This window comes from Stigmatopora nigra, chromosome 10 (assembly GCF_051989575.1).
Source record: "Stigmatopora nigra isolate UIUO_SnigA chromosome 10, RoL_Snig_1.1, whole genome shotgun sequence".
NCBI lineage: Eukaryota > Metazoa > Chordata > Actinopteri > Syngnathiformes > Syngnathidae > Stigmatopora > Stigmatopora nigra.
This window is the reverse complement of record NC_135517.1, coordinates 11,304,344-11,321,912: the sequence shown is the minus strand read 5'-3', so window position 1 is coordinate 11,321,912 and position 17,569 is coordinate 11,304,344. Positions and strand designations below refer to the sequence as shown.

Below are 17,569 nucleotides of genomic sequence, written 5' to 3'. Positions count from 1 at the left end.
GTAAAGGTTGTTTTTAACCTGCCTTAGAGATTATTTGGGAGATTTGAACACATTTTTGAATGAGGAAAAAAAAAATCCTGTTGGAATTGTTATTCAAGAGTAGCCATGATCATCCAAGTACTGTCAGTTGAAATGAATGGTCGTTTCCTTCAGTGCTGGTGTGTCGTCGTGCTTTGTACATATTTGTCTTTTCAATCACACCCCCGCCCTCTTTTTTCCTGTCTCTGGGGCCGGGGGGGTTCACGAAATAGACGAGGGAGGCGAAAGAATATTTTGTTATCGTCCATTCGGAGGGGGACAGTATGTATATATCTATATTGTATATATGTGATGAAAATGCAATGGCTTTTTTTGGTGAGTGTGACACTACCTTCTACCTGTACTATGTTTCTACATTCAGTGTTTCAGTGTTGATAATATATATTTGGTTTGTGTTTCATTGTTTTTTTTCCGTCTTTGTCATTTCTCATTTGTTTTTCCTCCGGTTTTCTCCCCTTTTTTTAATTTTAAATTGCACGATTTATTACTTTTGCTGTCCGATGAGGTGACACAGCTACTCTTTGTATTCGTTTAGTGCTGTAAAGTGTTATTAGAATTGTCAATACCACCTGAACCCATACCTAAGCCCTCTCCTTGCCCAATATGCATGAATGGCACTTAAAAGAAATAAAATATGGTAACTTCACTGTGGAATTTTGTGCTCTTAGAGTCTTCTTTGTGATGATGTGGGACCACTCAAAAAGGCATGCTTACACCCCTGCTTATGACACATTTTTGTCTTTGATTGGACTGGCTAACATTGCATCTTTTCATTGTCTTTTACAAGACTTTTTTCATCCTTAGATGTTTGATGATTTTCAACTGGAAGGCATGCTGGGGATTCAACCTCCCTGTCCCAACAGATTGGACGTCTACTGGCATCAATGGCGGCAGATTAGTTAGATGGTTTTATGCAATTTTTGGTCGTTGATTCCATATTTGAAATCAGTTTTTTTCTTTTCTGTATGCTTTAGTATTGGACATTGTTGAGAAATATTTTCGGGATATTATACAGATTTTTCATGTATTTTCGCCAAGTGTCTTAGTTGACTTATTTTCATATATTGAGAACTGGGGGGAAAAGTATTATTTTGCTTCATACTGTTATTTTTTGGGGCATTTTTTTAAGCATAAACTTTGTACTCTAGAATCTTGACAGGAGAAAAATGTCTCAAAAATTCCTCTGCTCTCTGGAAATTTGGTTAGATATTTGACACTGTGGTGGCATTTCCTTTCATGTTTTTAACTCAATTTTCCCCAGAAATCAGTTTAAAATGATCAATGTCAAGTAAAGTAGCAGCAAAAAGTAGTGCACCGCTCTTTATTTTCATGTTGACATGGAAGGTACCAAAGTGCACCTTGAACGCATCACAGCCAGATTAGATGCTCGCTGTCCCAAATCTTCCACCGGGGCGGGTGAGGAGAAGGCGGCGAGGCGGCTTGTGATTGGCCCTAAACCTCATCTTTCATTGTTGACAGCCAATCACAGCCGGAGACGAGCTGCTGCTGGCAGGCTGCTGGTGTGGTACAACACCGTGCGAAGCGAGACGAGACAACCCCGAGATAACAGCTGCACTGGAGGAAGAAAGGAAAAACTCTCGAGGTGAGGCCTCTTTTCTGTGTCTTTAATGAAGGAAAGGCTGCTTTTAAGATCACTTGACATACTTTTTGACAGCACTGCTTTTCAACATCAGACACCTCCGCTAACTTAGCCGCGGAGTGATTTCTTCGCACTTGGGAGCTAAGTTGAGCTAGTGCTTTAGCATTGGGAGGCTAGTCGATGAGTGTGAAGAAGGAGGAAGAAGAAGAGGAGAAGGGAGGGGGGCTTTTCTCCACTTGAATACTCGTTATCAAAGTGGTCGCTACGGGCTCCGAATGACACCCAAAGTCTCCTTCTGTGACCCTCTTGTTTTTATCACTCGCCCCTCGCTCGCGCCCACCTTGTCCCCAAGCCCTCCCCCGCTCGGTGGCTCCTTGTTGAGGATGTGACCTTCCTGAGCTCCCGAAAAGCGTGAAAGCCATCCATCGGCGAGCCTCCACTTGATGGTGGCCTAGCGCGGCGAGCTAAAGCTAAACCCTGCGTTCGACTTCTACTATCGCGTTTTGTGACGTCTGCCCTCCCCGTCTTTGTGCTCGCCAGTATCGGGTAGCGAATAAAAATACTCTGGGGACGACTGGAACCGATCGGGCGCTCGCTTTGGGCTCCAGAATAACCAGTCGGTCAGGTTGTCAAGACGGGTGAATGCTAAGACGAGCTAGGCGGCTAGCACGGGACACCTCGGTGCTTAGGAGCAGATGGTAAACTTGTTTCTCGTTTAACACTTTAAAACGGACTCGATTCTATTTCAAAGTCACTATACCTAATAGTATTAGAAAGTACTTTGTTAGAAGTGAGCAGGTTGCGCGACAAGACCATTCAGACTAAACGCCATTTCATTAAAGTTGTGCAATCGTGTAGAAAAATGCATTTATATTTCATACTTTGAATGATGTGCGAGCAAATAAGGAAATTGTGCATTTAGACGCTTTATGGTCAACTAGCTTTGAAGGCAAAGCCGAACAGTCTGCGATGAACTTTGAACAGTTTTTTTGTCAGGAAAAGATAAATGGATCTTGGTGCTGTGCTCTCGTGACATCAGTATTTCTTGATAGTTGAATCTAAACACCCTTGGAGATCTTGTGTACTGTTAATATTTGTTTTAATGTCACTTTTATGCTTCTTTTACTAAGACAGTACATACTCTGAATACTGCACATCCACCTGAGTGAATGAGTTCATCATTGAGCAACCAAAACGTAACTAAGGATTGTAAATGCAAAAGTGACTGTTTCTGAAGTTTGATTATTCATCGGTCATGAATATAACTTCACAAAATGTTAGTTTGGAGTTACTGTGTTCATGTTTCAATGTCATTGATGACAATAGACATCTAATCTATTTTGACTGGGAGTGGCTGTTGGTGACCGTTGCCATCAATGTCATACTCTGAAAGATGAACATTCCATAGCAGCGTTCCAGTTTAAATGATATCTCTCAATGACAGATGATGAGTTAAATGAGGTTTCATTGACTAAGTTTTAACCGTGGCTAGTATTTCAAAAGTGATGTTTTGTGTAGAATCTTAGTCATGGGTTAGTCATTTTACTGTCAAGAGACAAACAGAAATTAGGTTTAAAATTACATAGTTGAGGTTTTAGTTTAGACTTCTGGTTTTAAAAAAAAAAGATGATTATAAAAAAATTAAACATTAAGGTTCCTGGATTGTATCTGTAAAATTGTTCCAGCAAAAACTTCAAAAATATATAAATTGCATTTTGATGTGGAATTGTATCATGAGTCGTCTGAAAGCACCCAAAGTCACATTGAAGATAATTTAGCTTGAATGAGCGAACGATGTCCGTCCAAGTCATTAGCCGCGTTCTCTAAGTGCTTGCGTACGGAATGACCGACCTCTCACAAACTCTTGCTGTGCTTTGATTTCAAATTAGGGCTTTGCAAAACCAGGTCACGTGACCTCATCACTGGTCGTAAATGTGGTTTACGTCACCTACTGATGTATAGAACGCCCGCTGTATCGGTCAAAAGAGCACTTTAGAATTGATGCAATTGTAAAAATTTAGTTAACCAAATGATGACATAACCTATGAAATGGAAAGACTTGTCAGAAAATTGGAGAAGACAACAAAATATGAACTTTTATAGTTTTTTTTTTTTAAGTTTAATGAAGTAAACATACACATGGTGTCCACATTGAAGTCATCCATGTTGCTGGTAAAACTATTGAAATAAGCAGTAAACATTCCTAATCTTCTAAATGTCTCACTACATTGGCCAAAATAGTCTGAGCCAATCATGTTGAAACAGCCAAGTGTCCGTGCGGATATACGACGTGCAAACGCGAGCTGTAAAAGCTACGTGATGCTAAGAACGTCCTCATGAAATCCTGGTTGCTTCTCACATCACATACTTGTTTTAAAGTTGCTCCCAGTTGCTTTATAAATAGCACAAATGCTTCATTCAACTTGACTTGGAAAAGCTATGAGTGAGCCAAAGAAAAATAAGTTGGCGTTCTCCTATTATAAACAACTGAAAAGTATCATTCTGATAACATGCATCTTTTGACTGGTCTTGTAGTTCAATGACCAGGACCCAAATAGTCTTTGTTAGAAAATGAACTAGAGCCTCTTCATTGTCTGAAGTGCTATTTCCAAGCTCAGTTACTTTTGCTTTGTTCTGTCTCAACTGTTTGTCAGGCTTGTCTTGTTTGTGTCCACAGCCGGAAGAAAGACGCTAAAGACGAGCCAGACGAGCTGATTGGGCCGACCCCCAGAAAAAAAACCGAGTGGTGACAAAGCTGTGGAGGAGATGTGGGAGGGGGAAGAAGGCAAGTGGACTTTTGACATGTTTAACCTTCCATTATGTTAACACGAGCGCTTCTGAAAGTGACACATTATCATTCAGTTTGTCTTTGAAAAGTTCCTTCTGACCGAGCTCTTTTTTTTTTTTCTTCTAACAACCGCTGACCTTTAAAACACATTATAAAGTGTGATACATGATCACTGGTGCCAATCTGTTATTTAGCTGACATTCCCGATGACTGTTGACAGGTGTGAAGGAGGAGGAGGATGTGATGCCATTGACGCAAGAATCCTCCAAAGTCCCACCCGCGGAAATGGCCGACCACGGAAATTCGCAAGACGTGTCGCACGACACGGCAAATGACGAAGAGGAGGAAGAGGATGCGAATGATTCTCAGGCACAGCAACAACCGGCCCAGCGGCTGCCCGACGTCCCACCCCGAGTTGCCGGGAGAAGCCGTTCCCAGTCCCCCAGCCCCCGGGGGCACGAACAAGATGCCGACACCGACCCAGACTTTGACCCCTTAATGGAAGGGGATCTGCACGGGGATTCCTTTCCCTGTCAGCACTGCGAACGGCACTTCTCCACCAGGCAGGGTCTGGAGCGACACGTGCACATCCACGGCGTGGCCGACCAGCAAGCGCAACTGTTCAAGTGCCGATACTGTAGCAAGTCGTTTGGTTCGCAGGTGGGCCGGCGGCGCCACGAGAGGAGGCACGAAAGTGGCTTCAAGAAGAAGCCCAACTCCTTGGCCGGAACCGCTCATCCGCTCCCTTTGGCGCAGACGGACATTTCCAGTCCTGACTGCGCCAGCCCCACCGCTCACTATGGCGGCCCGCAGCTGATCAGCGTGCCCACGCACCACTCAGAAGCCACCAGGAAGGAATCAGAATCTCAGTCAGATCCTCCTTATGTTTTAGATGAAAATGGGGCATCCAAAGAACTGCACCCTTGCAAGTATTGCAACAAAGCCTTTGGCACCCACACCAATATGCGACGCCACCAGCGCAGAATACACGAGAGACACTTGCTCCCGAAGGGCGTACGCCGGAAAGGCACGCTCCTTCCGGAAGCGTCGGCACAGCCGCGACCCCAGGCGTCGCCCAATACCCGTCCCGCCCTAGTGTACATGCCCAGCGCTGAAACAGAAGACGAGGCGGACCGGGACGATTACGCAGTGGACATCTCCAAAAACATCTCTGAGAATTTGAGCTTCTACATCGACGGCAAAATAGTGTCCACCAGCGCGGTGAGTAGCTGCGAGGTCATCGAGGTGGACACGCGATCTGCCGCGCTGTTCGGGCTGGATGCCGTCATCCTCAGCCCCAACCAGCTCAGTCAGGTGCTGAAGGTGGAGGCTCGAACCGGCGCCACCAAGCAAGCCACCGAATTCTGTCCCCCGTCCTCCAAGCGGAGAACGTCCACCCCTCCTCTACTTCCCAGCCTCAAAGTGGAGACGGAGACAGGGTCTTTCCCAGCGTCTTCGTCGTCCACGGCTTCCTCCTCGCCCAACCTGCTAGTTGGTGGACTTCTCCAACAAACGGCGGATCCGTTGGGGTTTCCGCGGGAGAAGACTGTGTACCTGTCGCCGAAACTCAAACAGCTCCTCCAAACGCAAGACGTCCAGAAGTCCATCACGCTCCTCACTGAAAGCCACAGGCTGGCGTCCCCGCTTTCCGTCACCCCGTTGCAGGGCTCCTCGGGCCGCTTCAAAAGACGAACTTCCTCGCCCCCATCGTCGCTGCAGCTCACTCCGCCGTTTAGAGGGGAGGGCTGCAAGGTGGAGACGGTGAATTCGTACCCTCTCAAGGTGCCAAAGCTGGAGAACCTCAGCGTCTCCCCTCTCGGAAGCCCGGTGATGGATAAGAATGACGCGGCAAGCCTGAGCCCTGGTGGAAGTCACATGGGACAAAGCTCCTCTGGCGCCGGAGGCGGGAACGCTTGCAATCAACAACCGTTGGACCTGTCAAACACTGTCAATAGAAGAAGCGACGGCAACAAGGTTGGCGCGGATTCGGCCCTCGATTTGAGCTTACAGCGGAAGAGTGGCGCCGACACGGACTTCAAGGGAATTGTGGTGCCGCAAGTCAAAAAGAGAAAGCCCAACACCAGCATGCTGGAAAAGGTGCTGATGAACGAGTACTTGGGTTTGCCCCAGTCGTCGGAGGAGGGACCCTCGCCCCTGGCCAACCTCAGTTCTCAACCGCAGTCTCCCAGCGTTGACTCCGCTCACCCCTCTCCTCCCTCCTTGACCCCCGTGACCATGAACCCTGCGTCACCCGGGACCTCCAGCGTGACTTCCACGACGCCGCCTCCCCCCGTGCTGCCCACCATGCCCTCGCCTCCGCGAGCCACGGCCAGCTCTCCTCTCTCCCACCCCCCGGAATCGTCGGGACCGCGGCCCCTTCCAATCCTATCGCCAAAGATGTCGCCGAGGTCGCCTCAACTCCCGCCGGAAGAGACGGAAAGTTTGTCTGCCGGCGATGACAAAGTCGAGGAAGAACGGCATCCCTCAAAGACACTGGACTCCCCAAACACTCCACTGCAAGACCCCCTTGATCCCCCTAAACCTTTAGAGCCCACTTCAGTCAGCCTGTCCGCCACCGAAGACGTTTCTCTGACGGGAGAAAGAAGAAACCTGCTGAATGGTGAAACTGACTGCGACCTCAACTCAGGAATTCCAAAGTCGGAAAACTCCGACTCGGCCGCGCTCTCGCCCCGGCCGGAGCCTTTAGCCCCGCCTTCGCCTGACCCGCCCCCTTCACCGCTCCCCAATAGCCTTCCTCAAATAAACATAAAAGAAGAGCCCGAGACTTGCACCGAGGCTCTCGCCATCACCAACCACGTGCCTCGGGATGACGCCATCAAAGATCCTTCGCCTCAGCCTCTGGAAAAAAGAGCCGAAGGTGCCCCCGCGGTAGAGAAAATGGACTCCTCTTATGGGAAGTCATTTGTCTGCAACGTCTGCGAGAGCCCGTTTGTCTCGATGAAAGAGCTCGGCGGGCACATTTACCAGCATGCTGGCGATTGGCCCTTCAAGTGTGAGTTCTGCCTGCTGCTGTTTGGCGAGGTGGACTCCCTGCTGGCTCACCGGACCACGCTGCACGGGGTGGGCACCATCTTTGTGTGCTCCGCTTGTTCCAAGGAATTTGCCTTTCTCTGCAATTTGCAACAGCACCAAAAAGATCTGCATCCAAATGACGCCTGCTCACACACTTCTGTGGAGAGCGGCAAACTCAGGCCGCAGAACTACACCGACCCATCCAGAGCCAAAGAAGAACTCGACGCAACCCCGCCAGCGATAGCCGCTTCGGAGGACGCGCCGGATCACAATCACGCCAAACCCGCCGCCGTCAAGGGAGAGCCCGACGTTAACGGGAACCACGCGGCGGAGGACGGAACCGAGGACCCCAACGAAGAGCTGTACACCACCATAAAAATCATGGCCTCCGAAGGCGGCAAGCCCAAAGGTCCCGACGTCCGACTGGGTCAGAATCAGCATTACCCCAGCTACAAACCGCCCCCCTTTCCCTATCACAGCCGTTCCCACGCCAACTCGGTGGCCTCGGCCACCAACTTCACCACTCACAACATACCGCAGACCTTCACCACCGCCATCCGCTGCACCAAGTGCGGCAACAGCTTTGACAACATGCCCGAGCTACACCAGCACATTTTGGCCTGCGCCAATGCCAGCGACAAGAAGCGCTACACTCCCAAGAAGAACCCCATCCCCCTCAAGCAAATAGTCAAGTCTCCCAACGGGGTGGCGTCACCCTCGGGAGGCCAGAGCGCCTTCCGGAGAATGGGCCAGCCCAAGAGGCTCAATTTTAACCAGGATGTGGCTACTAAAACAAAGATGAGCGCCCTAAGCAAGAAGAAAAACCAGCTGGTCCAGAAGGCTATTTCACAAAAGAACAAAATCGCCGCCTCCTCGGCCAAGAAAGCCGCCGCCGCTGCTGCCGCCGCCGTTGTTGTTAAAGTGGAAGAGGAGCAAAGTAACGTCTGCCCCCACTGCAACAGAGAGTTCACCTATCAGGCCAGCCTGGCCAAGCACATGGCCTTCAGCTGCCCCATGAAACCCGCCTTGAAAAAAGCCAAGAAAAAACTGGCAGGCAGGAAAAAGGAGGCGGATAAATACACCAAGAAGAAAGATGGCGAGGTGGCGCAAACAGAGCCAGAGACCAAACGGCCGGGAAAGACGCGAGCCCGTAGCTCCGGCGCGGTGGAGCTCCTTGAACCGCCGCAGGCGACAAAGGGTAAAAGCGTTCAAAAGAGGCCCGCCTCGTTCCCGTTGGCCACCCCGGCCGCAGGCAAAAAAGCCAGAAAGGGCTCTGCAGCCGTCCATTCTCCGGAAGAGGGCGTGGCGCAGAAGCAGCCCTTTAGGTTGCAGCGCATGGGCAGAGAGGCACCCAAGAAGTTCTCGGAGCCCAAGTCGTCGTCGCCGCCCAAGAAAGACGAGCGTTTCTCCCTCCGAACGAGGGAGCGGCTCGGCGGTCCTGTCACCAGGAGCTCGCAGTTGGCACCCCCAGTCGTGGAGGCTAAATCGGAGGAAGCACCGACGCCCGACTTGAAAGATGCTCCGGTATGTAATGTCTATAGATCATAAACTAAAGGATCCAAGTTTTGATTAGCTCAGTTGACACATCAATGGTCATGATGACACAGCAATAAATGTTAGCGTTTCTGGATTAGAAGCTAGCTGGGACTGCAGATGCAAATGGGAAATTTCATTCCAAGAAAAAAAAATCAATTACATTCATTTGACCAACTCTTTTCTTTCATAGACATCGACCCATTGTTTTGGAAATTTCCTGACACTCGTGATTCGCTCCTTTAATCATTTTTTTCTGCTTACAGGAGTTGCTATTGAAGTAACCCCCATTGACCTCTTTGGGTTCCTGCGACCTGGGATCGACTGCCTTGCCTTCTGTTTTTTTTCTTCCACCTGTCATACGAACTAATCTGAGCCAATATTTTGTGTTTAGCCAGCTTTGCAAAAACAACACTCTAAATGGCAGTGAGGTAATATTGTTATATGTATATGTATTATATACATAATACTATATATGTACGTATGCATGTACATATATATGTGTGTGTATACATATACATGTGAATACATATATATGATTATATATATGAATTTTGAATATTTGTAAAATATGCGTCATTACTTGACCCAAAACAGTAACATTAGGGCTCTGTCAACGCTGATCTATTGCAAATGGCAATCACGCATCAGTTAGGGAAACTCGCTTATTCCTCGGTTGGGTTTTTATTTTTGGTTGTTTTGGGGCGTTTTGTTTCCATTGGAGTTTCCTAATGCATGTGTTGAAATATAGACTATAATCTAGACGAGGTCAAAAGTTGCAAGTTTCTTCCAGTGGCCGCCGGCTTCCGTTCGTTCTTCTGTTTTCTTTTGCAAACTTGTGTACGTCGGGTCGCAACTGTAGTGGTCTTACCGTAGACCTTATTCTTTTGGCTTTTGACTTTTTGTGGGGGAATGAAATATGGCAGTTGACTGCAACTATTGGTCCTCAGGAATTGTGTGTGTGTGCGCGCGCGCGTGTACGGATGGACAACTCTTAATTCCGCCGCTCTGGATTTTTGATGACATCTCACGTTTTTACTTGTCTGTTTGTTGATCTGACGCTAGCAGGTGATTCCAAGTGGTCACGTTTACGTGGCCCGCTCGCTGAGTCATCAAACAACGATTTTGATCTTATTGATCCTTGACAAAAAAGCATTTAACATCACTCGCACGTCCCTGCAGCACTTTAGAATGGACTGCCAAATTGTGGAAAAAGATTGGCCTCACCAATTGATGAACAATGGAATGTATTCATCACTTTTTGTCATGTTAAGAATTGCATGGTGGAAACATTTTGCGGCAAATGTAACAGTATCTCTTGTTCCAACATTCTTTGTGTGTGTGTTTTTTTTTTTGTTTAATTTTTTTCTAAAATGTAATTTTGCTCGAGAGCCATGCCAACACAATGTAACAAAATGAATGCCGGTGACCCTCCAAACATGTTTTTATAGATACTTCTCCTGTGTATCGAGCACAGATGCTGTTCGGAACACTTGTAGCATGTACATGGGAAAGTCAATTGAACGCTATGAATGAAAGCTAATTTATACTTCCACAATGAATCGCAAGTGTTTTCCCTTGGAGCATCCATGGAAAAGTTGTGTTTTAACGATGAACAAACATTATGAATGACCTCAAGTAAAATGTATAATTTACCCAACAAAAGTGCTTTATTTCCAACCGGCTGTGTTTATATGGTATATATATTTTAGCTGTACATTTTTAAAAAAGCAGCTTGCCCTTGGTCTCACTTTAAAATAACGCTATAGTAATGAAGTATCTTGTCTCCAAAATACATAAAATTACGGTCATGAAGTTTTACCAAACAAAATGCTTTGGGTCAGATTTTAATAGTAGCATTTTTAGCATGGCTGTGATGCATTTCTGCAGTATTAACACTTTTTTATAAGGTCACCTTAAAAAAAAGCATCCTTTTAATTCAATAATTAATGACTGCTATGCTACTCTCAGAAAAAAGGAACAATACTGCCTCCCCGTGGCTGTTTGTGATATTTCAAGTGACTTAATGAGTGTCACCTGCTGTCTTTTTGGCTCTCCACCCCTTTTGTGACCCACCCAGCTTTTTGCGATTGTCATCGTACCTTCCCTGTGTATTGAACCCTGCGTTTTTGTGCCTCCGCGTTCGCGTATCATCCCGTTTTGGTCATCTCGCTAATGGTTCGGCGTGCATCTTCGCCCTTTCCCGTTAAGATTGTTTCGTTGGTAATTTTAACCAGTTTTATGGTTGTAGTGATTTTTTCCCCCATTAAAACCCCACGTTGTGCTGATGCACTTCCACTTCGTTGCCTACTTCCGGGTTATGCAGCCGTGGCTGACCATAACAATTTTCCTTCATCAAAATGCTGTTTGTTGCTGGATCGGACGTCTTGCCTTCAAATCCAAACATGCACGTAAGTTGTTTTGATATTTAAATGTTTAAAACTAATAAACTGGCACTTTCAGCTTAAAGGTCAAGTGCGAAATGTAGAATTGTTCTCCTTGGCGTTAAGTGAGGATTGTGATGGCACCGTAAATCGTGTTCGCGGAATAACAAGCTAGATTTTTCTCAATAAGAAAGTTGCAGTTTTTCTGTGCATTTTTGCTGTAGGAACACTTATATTATTACAGTGCATACAAATATTGCAATGGAATGTTAAAAACAACGCTTGCAGTGCAGATCTTACTGTAAAAAGAATTATTAGGGGTGCACAATTAGAAATTTTGCATGAAATAGCCACTCACTGTCATTATCGAGCAATGTCACATTTGCCAGTTTCTGTAAACAATGTAATTTCTTTATTTCAAGGCTTTAATGGAGCATTTGATTAAATAAGGATCAAAATAGATCATTTATTTGTTAAAATTATCAACTATGCCTTACTCTTGTAACTTCTATCGAATTCTAAATATCCAAAAAGGATACATTTAAATAACTTGGAAGTGAGGGAAATAATCTCTTCAGTCAATCATGATCAAACGACTGTTCTGAAACAACTGTTCAAAAAGACTGGATAAAATCCAGTCTTTTTGCCTTCCAACCTTAAAAAGAATGCTGGCCCGAGGTCGCCATGCCAACCACATCCCAATCCAGCAGTGCCTTTTTCGCATTGATGTAATTTGACGCCAGCGTGTGCTCTTTGATCTTCTTCTTTTTTTCGGCATGGGATTTGTTTAGACTCATTACCCAATTTTCATGACATACTTGAAGTAATTCATCGCTTTCTCTCCACACGTTTTCTCCGCCTCTTCATCTTGTTTTTTTTTTCTTCATTTTTTTCCCCCTCATCATCATCACAGGGTGGGACTAACCTCTCGAGGTTCCTGGCGGCGGCCCGAGGCTGGAGATGGATGGAGAGGATTTGCATCAAGTGGAATGTGAGGCTTTGGAAGAGAAGGTGCCTACAGTAGACCAACAATTGCACAATTCTTTTTAAGGGGGAATTTTAAACGCAGTGGCTTCCACTGACAGAGATAACCGTCCAATTTATTTTGACTGGGATTGCTGCCAGTAACCATTCGCTGCCAGCCTCTCCCAGTTGACACCTAAACAATTAAAATAGCTAAAACATGATACAACAGGCAAAAAAAACCTACCAATGCAATTTTAAAACTCTGCAATGCGGCAAAAGAACTATACACCATCGGGTGACCCATTTTTTATGAACTGTTTGAAAAAAAAAGTCTTTGGGGTTAGGAGTTAAATACAGCCCTTTGCGTATCTGTTTTTTAGCTTCACCTGAATAAATGTCGCATTCCAAAGAATGCACAATGAAAGAGAATTTTTTATTTTATGTCGCACTGGAGTATGAATTGAATTCTTGTGGGCAGTTTTTTTTAATTGATTAGAAAACAAAAACCAACATATGTCAAAATAATAGACAAAATAGGCCCCTCTCATAACTAACACTTTTTTTAATAACTATAGCCAAAAAAAACTAGTATTAGCCCATTTCAGGAAAAAAGTGCGACTTATAGTCCAGAAAATACGGTACTTGGGGGTATAAAAAAGTTTACACTAGTTGCTATTGAAAAACCTCATTGGCTACTAATCACCTGAAATCCCTTTACTTGCTCTCATTTGAGATCCTTGTCCATTTAGATTATCCTGTTGTTAAAAGGCACTTTCCCTCTGACAGCACCTTCCTCGACCCCTCCCTTCAGCCAAGACTCATCCAGCCCAACCTTTCCCTGTCCCAACCCGCCTCCCCAATCCCATCATCTGCACAGCGAGCGCTTTTCTGCTCACATCGCAGCCAGCTCGCGGGGCTGCGACTCTTTCCTCCTCCTCATCAGCGGCGGGCTGCAAGCCAACCTTGTTGTTGAAGGTAAGCAAGCTTTCCCCCTCTCTTCCTTGGCTAAGCTCGACGCGCCCCTCTCTCTTCCAGTTAGAGCAGCCGCCATGGAGGATTCGCTCACCTGCTGCAGCCAGGATGCCACTTTCTCCCAGGTGTTGGGACGCCAAGGACAGCTGATGCAAGCCAGTGAGTTGACTCTCCTTTCTTAGCCAAATGGGCGCACCAACCAAAATATGGAAGCGGTAAATTGCGTGAGGTCCGTTTTTTTTAGCAATTTCGCGCAGTCCTCCGAGCCAGCATTCCTTGAGCAGCTTTTGTTCTTTTAGCACATTCAACAGTTCGTTCTAATCCATCGCTGATGTGAAAGTGAGCACAAAGATGCAAAACGGAAGGTTTTGCTATGAAATGGGGCATTTGTTGGGTTCAACTTCCACAATTATGATATCGGTCTGTCATAATTACCTTAAGTTAACTCTTTATAGAGCACTCATTTTAACACTAGGAAAAAAAAAACTTAAAATCGTGTTATCGGACATGTTATGTGGTTTATATTATTTTTTATTCACATTTTATCAACTTATATTTATTTTGATGATTATTATGTAATATTTTCGCACGCGAGTCCGAGTTGCCTGATTTTAATGATCTATTCCTTTTTTAAGGAGGAGGAATAAGCACACCCAAAAGTATTTTTCCCCAATTTTACTAAGCCATTCTTTCAGCATGATATCCATATAAAAGGGTTAGTAGTACAGTATTTTCCTTACAATTAAACAAAAATACAAAAGACAAATCCATTTCTTTGCAATTTAGCCCTAAAAAGGTTGCAAAAAAATAGCATTTAAATATTTTACTTTACATAGGCAGAACAGAAAACATGTTAAAAAAATAATCCAGTGTAAGAAACCAAGTTAACGACACTCAATTGCAGCACTACACACTCGACTGAAGTTGGACTTCAATTTCATCCTGGTTTTTCAAAGCAGGAAAGTTGTATTGACAGAAGGTGAATTCATGAAAATCACCTTTTCTTCCTCATTTCTGAAAACTGGTGCATTAGCTCAGGCCTTAGAGTTTCTCGTTGTCCAGTATGAGTACTACGTACACTACCTCCAGGGAGGGTAGAGCAAGGAGATGAAGATTGTTGGAGTTGAACAGAAGCAACAACTGGGTCGGCAGGCATTTATTGGCATGAGATGCCTTTCTGAATGTTTTCAACTGCATAATTCCCACCTCAGCAGTTTGATCCCACCAGCGCATCAGATTCATAATGCGGCTACATGAGGAGGTACACGGGGAGTTGCTGCAGAGGCTGAATTATTGACAAGCGGGGGCGATCAAGGTTTTCGGGGGCAACCTGGAAAAGCTTCAGCTTCGTGTAAAGTCACAGTCGGGTAGGAGGAGTTTTGTGGGCGGCCGACGGGATGAATTGGGTCTCTGGAGTGAAATTTTCCTTGGCCATATGAGAACTTTATGATGCATCTGTTACACTTAACGCCAAAGGGAGGCGTCTGCGTGGAGGTTCAAAGCTTGAGAGTTGCTGCTATTTTTAGATTTGCTGTGCCATACGCTCTCCCAGGACATTTGATTAGGTACAACTGCAACGCTCCAGCGAAGCTTTAATTTCAAATGATTGGCAGTAGCATATCATCATATCAATCCATTTGAATTTGTTGTTTAGTCTCTAGCCCGGGATTCGCCAAAGCTAGTTTCTGGAGCCGCCTTAGGCTTTTTAGTGCTGCTCAAAGGATGCCTGGAGCTTTGTCAAAAATGTTTGAAAATGGGGGAGAGAAATATAGTTTTTATTTTAATAGGGTGTCTGTAGGAGGACAAACATGACACAAACGTTGGTAATGTTTTCCAAATGCAGTGTGAATGTGCAGAATAGGAAATTTCAACATTTCTGTCTAGGAAGATTAGAGTAAATGAAAAAAATAACGGAGGAAAACAGAGGATTCAACATTTCTTGGTCTGAATCGTTTGCATTCATTCCCAATGTGGAAGGATTGGCCTTTATGTTCCCCTTGTTGCGAGAACATGTCAAATAACAAAGAGAGTCAAACACTACTCGGCTTTATTTACTGTACAATCCAATCAATCGCCTGCTCGCCGTCCAAACGAGCTGACTTATGGGGTGTTTAAAGACTCCCGTTCGACTTAAGCTCCTTGACTCGCTCGTGTATCTTCATCAGCTCCCCCTCGCCAATTCAATCGTGCTGGTCAATAATGCAATAGCAGTGTTCAACATGCGCGCTTGTAAAATAGGACTAACTCATTGATACCAGCTATTTTTCATCTTTTATTAAAAGTATACTAAAGAAGGCACTAGAAAGGAGCGATGATCAGTCGCCTTTTTGTATAAAAAAAAAAACATAAAAAAGGAAAAAATCATCCAAAACATGGTGTCAAGACATTATTCATGAAGGATAAATCAAAACAGTTGAATAAAACATACAAATGTCATATTTTTATGAACTTTAAATAATTTGGGGAAAAATAATAAGTCAAATGAAGTTATTGTCTCCAACCATAAAAAAAATCTACCAAAATTTTTTACAAAAATAGTTAACAAATTGTGGACATTATAATATAAAAGAAAAACAAATACTAGTTCAATTAAATAAGTAAATGTGATGGTATATTTTATTATAGTTCCCGTCTAAGTATGGCATTTTATATATTGGAATTTTGCAGTATATACTGTATACACAGTGTAGTGTGGAACAGCACAGCATAGTATTGTTTAATTTGAAGTCATTGGCTGCCATTGATGGTGATAGATGACCAATTCATTCTGACTGAGCAAAGATAATTCATTCACTGTCAGTGAGCTCAAACGAATTGGACGTCCTTCTCTGTCAATGGCAATGAAGCATCAGTCTTTACTCCTTTTTTGGGGGGTATAACGGCGCTAACGTACACCGCGAATCCGATCTTAGGCGACGGAAGACGAGTGAATAGCCGATGTATATCCAATGAAGGAGGAGTTCATTTCTACGGCACGACGGCGGTTAGCGTGTTTGCTGTCACAGCTGCGTTTCCTGCATCGTTGAGTGGTGGGCCGGAATGTCTGCTGACGCCGCACATCTGCCTCTTAGTGCCCACTCTCTGCTTTTAAATCCTCACTCACTCACTTTGGCCCTGATCGACAGCCACTTCAGCCCAACCGCGATTAACTGCTGTAATGTATGCATTATTAATAGAAATCTACTGAACTCGGAAACAAGAAATTGCTTTGCCTAAAATGAGGGAAGAAAAGCAGGGAATAAATAAACTACAATTTACAAGACAAAGTAGAATTTTTATTCCAAAACCCAAGATTTTACTAGAATATCTATTTTTTTTACGTATTTAAAATGATGATTTCATGAGAATTGGGTGTTATGATACAGAAATCAAAACTTTCATGAAGTGGAAATAATGAAATTCAAATATTTTGTGGTATTATAATTGAAACATATTGTAAGAACATTTTTGATTTTTCCAATATTTATTTATTTCATGCCTAAATCCAATCAGGGGGCTGCAACAGTCTCGTATTGGTCTATCTGAATTGGAGTTTTTCCACTGGATAGATGTCTAATTAATTTGGACTGGGAGGTCTGACGGTCAAAACACATTGATGAATAACACCATCAATTCGTTCTCATAACTTCATTCTACTTTGTCACATTTTTATCTCATGTCGATCTAGTCCAGACAACAGTATCCTCCATTTTTAGCGTCGTCTGTCTGGTGTTCAACAACAAGCCTCAGCATGAGCGTAATCACCTCGCCGTCACACGCCCTTACGGCGGCAGTGCGGCGGCGTGACGTCGAGCCGGCACCTTCCCAAGTGGAAGTCGGCGAGCACGCTCCCCACCGTCTCAATAAATATGCATCAGTCGCCCCCGTGGTGATGAAATGGAACCTCATTTTCTGGGGTGCTTCTTTTTAACATGCCGGGCACTCTCCGTATCCCGACCGCAAAAGACGCGTCTTTTAAGCAAAGCGCGCTATACATAGATATTTGAAAACTGTTGTTTTGGAGCAGATAATAGACAGACACTTGCATGTTGGAGATGTCTGGAAGTTGTGGGGGCAAAGATAAATGGGCTTGGGAAAGTGGGGAAAGCTAATGAGCATGCTCGACACGGGCTCCGTTTCAAACGCGTCGTGGGCGTGTGTGTGTGTCGTTTTCAGAATAGAAGTTGATGTCATTTGAGTGGCTGGCTGTGATTCTCGTTCATTCCGACCCAGGCGGGCTTGAAAAGGAATGCGAAAGGTGGAGAAGAGATTTCA

General features: G+C 44.8%; 2 protein-coding genes and 1 long non-coding RNA gene across 6 annotated transcripts in view; 2 read left to right on the top strand and 1 right to left on the bottom strand.

The window, feature by feature from the left end:
* The first annotated feature begins 855 nt into the window (after positions 1-855).
* prdm2b (PR domain containing 2, with ZNF domain b) lies at positions 856-10,551 on the top strand. 3 transcript variants are annotated; one of them, XM_077726543.1, is made up of 5 exons: positions 856-1,455; positions 1,519-1,642; positions 4,317-4,424; positions 4,648-8,984; positions 9,260-10,551. In XM_077726543.1, the coding sequence occupies exons 3-5, from the start codon at positions 4,406-4,408 to the stop codon at positions 9,275-9,277; spliced, it is 4,374 nt and encodes a 1,457-aa protein (XP_077582669.1). In that variant the 5' UTR covers positions 856-1,455; positions 1,519-1,642; positions 4,317-4,405; the 3' UTR covers positions 9,278-10,551. The 3 variants fall into 3 exon arrangements, with proteins under 3 accessions (XP_077582669.1, XP_077582670.1, XP_077582671.1); XM_077726544.1 differs by having other exon boundaries at positions 909-937; XM_077726545.1 differs by lacking the exons at positions 856-1,455; positions 1,519-1,642 and adding an exon at positions 1,776-2,337.
* On the bottom strand, positions 1,345-2,289 carry LOC144203190 (uncharacterized). The gene is made up of 2 exons (XR_013327619.1): positions 1,705-2,289; positions 1,345-1,614 (listed from the first exon to the last, which is right to left on the bottom strand). It is a non-coding gene; the product is annotated as an uncharacterized LOC144203190 (long non-coding RNA).
* Positions 10,552-11,104: 553 nt separating the features above from the next.
* Positions 11,105-17,569, top strand: part of kaznb (kazrin, periplakin interacting protein b) — a 63,655-nt gene continuing 57,190 nt past the window's right edge. Inside the window, exons 1-4 of one of the 2 annotated variants that reach the window (XM_077727101.1) lie at positions 11,105-11,404; positions 12,291-12,388; positions 13,130-13,318; positions 13,379-13,474. In XM_077727101.1, coding sequence (XP_077583227.1) covers positions 13,393-13,474 — 82 coding nt within the window. In that variant the 5' untranslated portion in view covers positions 11,105-11,404; positions 12,291-12,388; positions 13,130-13,318; positions 13,379-13,392. The remainder of the gene's footprint in view (positions 11,405-12,290; positions 12,389-13,129; positions 13,319-13,378; positions 13,475-17,569) is intronic. The other variant, XM_077727103.1, reaches the window with a different exon arrangement.